This window comes from Melitaea cinxia, chromosome 17 (genome assembly GCF_905220565.1).
Source record: "Melitaea cinxia chromosome 17, ilMelCinx1.1, whole genome shotgun sequence".
In the NCBI taxonomy this organism is placed as follows: domain Eukaryota; kingdom Metazoa; phylum Arthropoda; class Insecta; order Lepidoptera; family Nymphalidae; genus Melitaea; species Melitaea cinxia.
This window is the reverse complement of record NC_059410.1, coordinates 3,253,285-3,258,013: the sequence shown is the minus strand read 5'-3', so window position 1 is coordinate 3,258,013 and position 4,729 is coordinate 3,253,285. Positions and strand designations below refer to the sequence as shown.

At 30.2% G+C, this 4,729-nt stretch overlaps 1 protein-coding gene across 1 annotated transcript; it reads right to left on the bottom strand.

The window, feature by feature from the left end:
• Window positions 1-228: 228 nt before the first annotated feature.
• LOC123661803 (toll-like receptor 6) lies at window positions 229-3,113 on the bottom strand. The gene is made up of 2 exons (XM_045596743.1): window positions 3,104-3,113; window positions 229-2,550 (listed from the first exon to the last, which is right to left on the bottom strand). The coding sequence occupies exons 1-2, from the start codon at window positions 3,111-3,113 to the stop codon at window positions 422-424; spliced, it is 2,139 nt and encodes a 712-aa protein (XP_045452699.1). The 3' UTR covers window positions 229-421.
• Window positions 3,114-4,729: the final 1,616 nt, after the last annotated feature.

The following is a 4,729-nucleotide window of genomic DNA, read 5'->3' as shown; positions in this document are numbered from 1 at the left end:
TAGGCTACATTTTATAAAAACGGAACAGTCAAAATCGTGTATCGGTTAGACTAAGTTAATTAATTAAATTTTAATACTAAAATAAGATAATTTAAGACCTTCGTAGCTACGAACGTTTAATTTTTTTTAATATTAATAAAGTAAATTAATTAAAAAAGACAGAGAGTTAATCTTAGTTTCAAAAATAAAAATACAATTTTAGTTATGTAATATTTCATACTTTTATTTCAAATAAAATACGATTCGTACAGTAAGTATTATATAGAAATAATATTTAATAATTTGAATTTAATTATAGAATAATAAAGCTTTACATACTAATGGTGCTACAGACAAAAACATATAATGAAAATTAATTACTCAAATGTTAATTAAATCACTTAGTTTTAAAAAATTACTTATTATTGTTACATTAAAAGTATTACTTTACAATATGTATCGTAGACGTTTGCATTTCGGAATCTTGAAGAACAGAACGCCAAATGTACTTCTTCAAAAACGAAGTTTGTTCTTTCACTGCTTCAAGGATCTTCTGGCTAGTTAATAACAGCCTATCATCCATCACATAGTTTGATTGAGGCTTATATATCTTTTGATCATCTTGCATGCACGGCACCCCGTCTATCGAGCTTCCCGAAAATTCTGTCTCTATAACCGTCGGATACATCTTTGAATATCCATTGTAAAAATCACTTAATGCCTTAGCAACCCAATCGCACGATAGATTATTTCCATCCAAATACACTTTCAAATCGTGCTTATGAGTCAGCCAGCTCTCACGGTCGAAGACAATTAATCCATTGTATTTCAAAGACAAAAATGTCAGTAATTTTAAATCCATAAACACTTTGGAATCTAAAATACCGATCTGATTATAGGAAAGATCTAAGTTTAGTAATTCCGTTAATCCACGGAAAACGCCATAACCAATGGTTTGTATTCTGTTGTGAGATAATCTCAATGTTTGTAAATGACTTACACGATAAAAAGCAGATGGTCTAATTACTTGAATTTCATTGAAACTTAAGTCTAGAGATCCCAATTTGTCAGGTAACTGTAACGTTGTTTCGTTTATTTCTTGAATGTGATTTTTACTCATGTCTAGTCTTACTAGATCCCGTTGGTCCGTTAGTCTTATTAAATTTGCATTAGTTATATTATTAGAATTAAGTATAAGTTCTCTCAATCCCCATGCTTCGTTGACCGGAATATTCAAAGCTGACAGTCCATTATTGGAGAGGTCTAAGACTCCACCTTCTGGATGAAATGTTATTCTCAGATTGTTGATTTTAGTAATTTCGTTGTAAGTTACATTTATGAATTTCAATTTGTAACTATTCGAAAGTGTTTTGTCAGGGAAATAGTCCATATAATTGTGCGACAAATCCAAGTTTTGCAAATTATTCATTAGCAAAAAGCTTTCGTAATACAGACTTTGTAAGTAATTACAACTTAAATTTAAATATTTGACGTAAACAAGGTGTTCAGAATTGACATCGAAACTTGTTAATTTGTTATTTGATAAATCTAGTGATTCAAGCTTAACAATAGCATAGAAGGCATTGTATTCGATGTGGCTTATTTCGTTCTTCGATAAATCTAGTTCAGTTGACAGTTGAACTTTATTTTTAGAAGAATTCCTTCTCAGTCTATCAAAAAAATCAGAAGCGTTATGTAGAACGTGAATATAATTTTCTGAAAGAATAATTCTACAAATTGATCGATTGCTAAAATGATCCCAATGTCTGGAAAATATGATAGAATTTAATTTTTCCATTTTATTTTGTGAAATATCGAAAGTTTGCAAGTGCATTATTGTTTTTAAAGATTCCATATCGATATTATCGATTTGATTGTGACTTAAATATAAATGATGCAAGTTTATCAAATTGTTTATAGCGCCGTTAAGGTCGAATATTTTGTTGTGATTCAGTCGGAGAGTTACTAAATTGGTTAAATTTAAAAATGGCTCCTCACTTAACTCCTCGATAAAATTATGAGAAAGATCTAGTTCTTGAAGGCTCACGAGCTGTTCAAACGTATCGCCGGGTACGTTAATTATAAAATTAAACGCTAGTGATAATTTTCGCATTTTGGACGGACGTATTTCGAATTGAAAGAGCTCATCAATTTTAGAAATACTGTTGTGAGACAAGTCAATGGTTTCCAAGTTAATAAGGTTACGGAATGGACTGTTGTTAATCTTTTTCATCTGGCTGTAACTGAGGTACACATGTCTGAGACTAGGCATACTATCCAGAAACGGTAGGTCAGTGTTAGGCCAGTTACTTAAAACTGTAAGTTTTGTGATCTTAGAAAGAAAATCGGTATCAACGTTAAGATGAAAAGTATCGGCGGCATTTCGAAGATTGACATCTATCTCGACATTAAGATTAGGTGATCCTTGGCACTCATTGCCGAGTTGAATTCCTTTTATAGTTTCAGTACATTGGATTTGATACAAACAAGTTCCAGTTTCAGGAACCTGGTCTATACGACAAGAACAGGAAACAGATCTTGAGGCGATGACAGTCAATAGTGTGATTATAACTGGAAAAAAAATCAAAGGCTGGTTTTATTGTTTTATTTCAATTGCTATTGTAACATAATATGCATTGACAGATTTAATTGTAATAATCAAAAAAACTTTAATTCATAAATTTAATAAAGTAATATATACCTAGTAATAAAAATGGTAATTACAAATTTATTGCATTTATTTCATAAGAATTTTTAACCAAACGTAAGTATTTTTAACACAAAAAAAAAATGAAACAAATAGCAAGCAAGGGCAAATAAAACTTATTCATTTACTTGTTTGTTCAAAATTGTATAACGTAACGTTATAGCACTTTCATACACCGGTATAGTATACAATATCTCATGATTTGTCTACTTAAAATCTACGTCAGCTGCGTCAGTTTGTGAGATATTTTATGAGAGATATTCAGTAAGAATTCGTCTGTCAGAACCTTCAAGTAAAAATGTTTGATATTCTGCTGTCACTCTCATAGGCTTATAAGATGGCAGAGTAACCAAAATAATAATTGATATACCTACTAAATTATTATTTATCGTTAGTAAATATAACATAATTATATACCTTTCATCATGATGCTGACTGCCGTTAGGCTGCGATTGTGGTGAAACTGAAATGAGATACGAAATTTAATAGATTAAGAAATACTTAACATTTATTTATATATAATCATTCTAAATGAAAAATGTGCAAAGTCGGTCTTATCGCTAATAGTGACATCTTACTAACAACCCATATCAAGAGGGAAAATATTTATAACATAAACAATAAAGTATGAAAATTAATTATTTTAAGGAATACCCCGCTTTCTTATCGCGAGTTATCCCCGCTTTATCTGAATATTCTGATGGAAGAAGTGAATATTTGTTTTATGGGAGTTACCTCGTTTGAGTCGTTTGTTCTATATTTTTATCCCGGCTGGTAGTTTTTTTTAATGTTTTTGGAGATAAATAGGTACATAATTTACGCTACGCTAAAAATGCCACCTATTAAGAAAAAAGAGCGTAAACTCGTAACTTTGTAATTGAAAATGAATTGGTATAGAAAAAAAAAATGGAAAATGGAGGCAAGCAATTATTATTGGTAGAGATTTTGGATTCTCAGAATCGATTTTTAAAAATCGGAAAAAAATTAAAACTTCGAGCAAAAATTGAACACCTATAAGTGCAACAAAACTACTGTCAGTCTGAATCGAATATTTAAATAAATAAATAGCTCAAGGTATTACATATATTCACAAATGTAAAATCTTTGTATGAGATGTTAAAGACAAAAGAAGGTGAAGGAAATTCACAGAGAAGGTGAAAGTGTTCTTAGAATTAGATCATTTATTCAAATAGTTCGATTTTTTTTTTGTATTAAGTTTTTAACATCGATATAAGTAAATTTCCCTTAACGCTATTTTGTCCAGAAAGTATCCCTTGCGTAAAGCGGCATTTTATTTATTTATTTAAGTATACTAACAATATACATATTTTTTATATTGTTATAAACACATGAGGTAAACAGTAAGGTCCATAATACATATATCAATAACTAGCATGCATAACATTCAATTTTTTTTCAGCTTGCATATCACAAAATAAAACTATTAATTACTTAAATAATTGTGTTTGCTCGCAAACGAAAAAAAACCGACTTCAATTACATCAACAAGTAATACAACGTAGATCGACGAAAAAATAGTCAAGTAACTACGCGTTATCAAAGATTACTCAAAAAGTAGTTATCAGATCTCGATAAAATTTATATGTGACCACATGATAAACATCAGCTTTCGATTAAATTAAAAATTATCAAAATCGGTACACCCAGTAAAAAGTTATTGCAGATTTTCGAGAGTTTCCCTCGATTTCTCTGGGATCCCATCATCAGATCCTGGTTTCCTTATCATGGTACCAAACTAAAGATATCGCCTTTCCAACAAAAAAAGAATTATCAAAATCGGTACATCCAATAGAAAGTTATGCGGTATAATACAACGTAGGTCGACGAAAAAAGCGTCAAGTAAAAACGCATTATTAGATATAACTCGAAAAGTAGTTGTTAGATCTCAAATAAATTTAAATGGGACCAATTGGCACATACCACCTTTCGATTAAAAAAAAATTGTCGAAATCGGTCCACCCAGTCAAAAGTTCTGATGTAACATACATAAAAAAAAAAAAAAAATACAGTCGAATTGAGAAC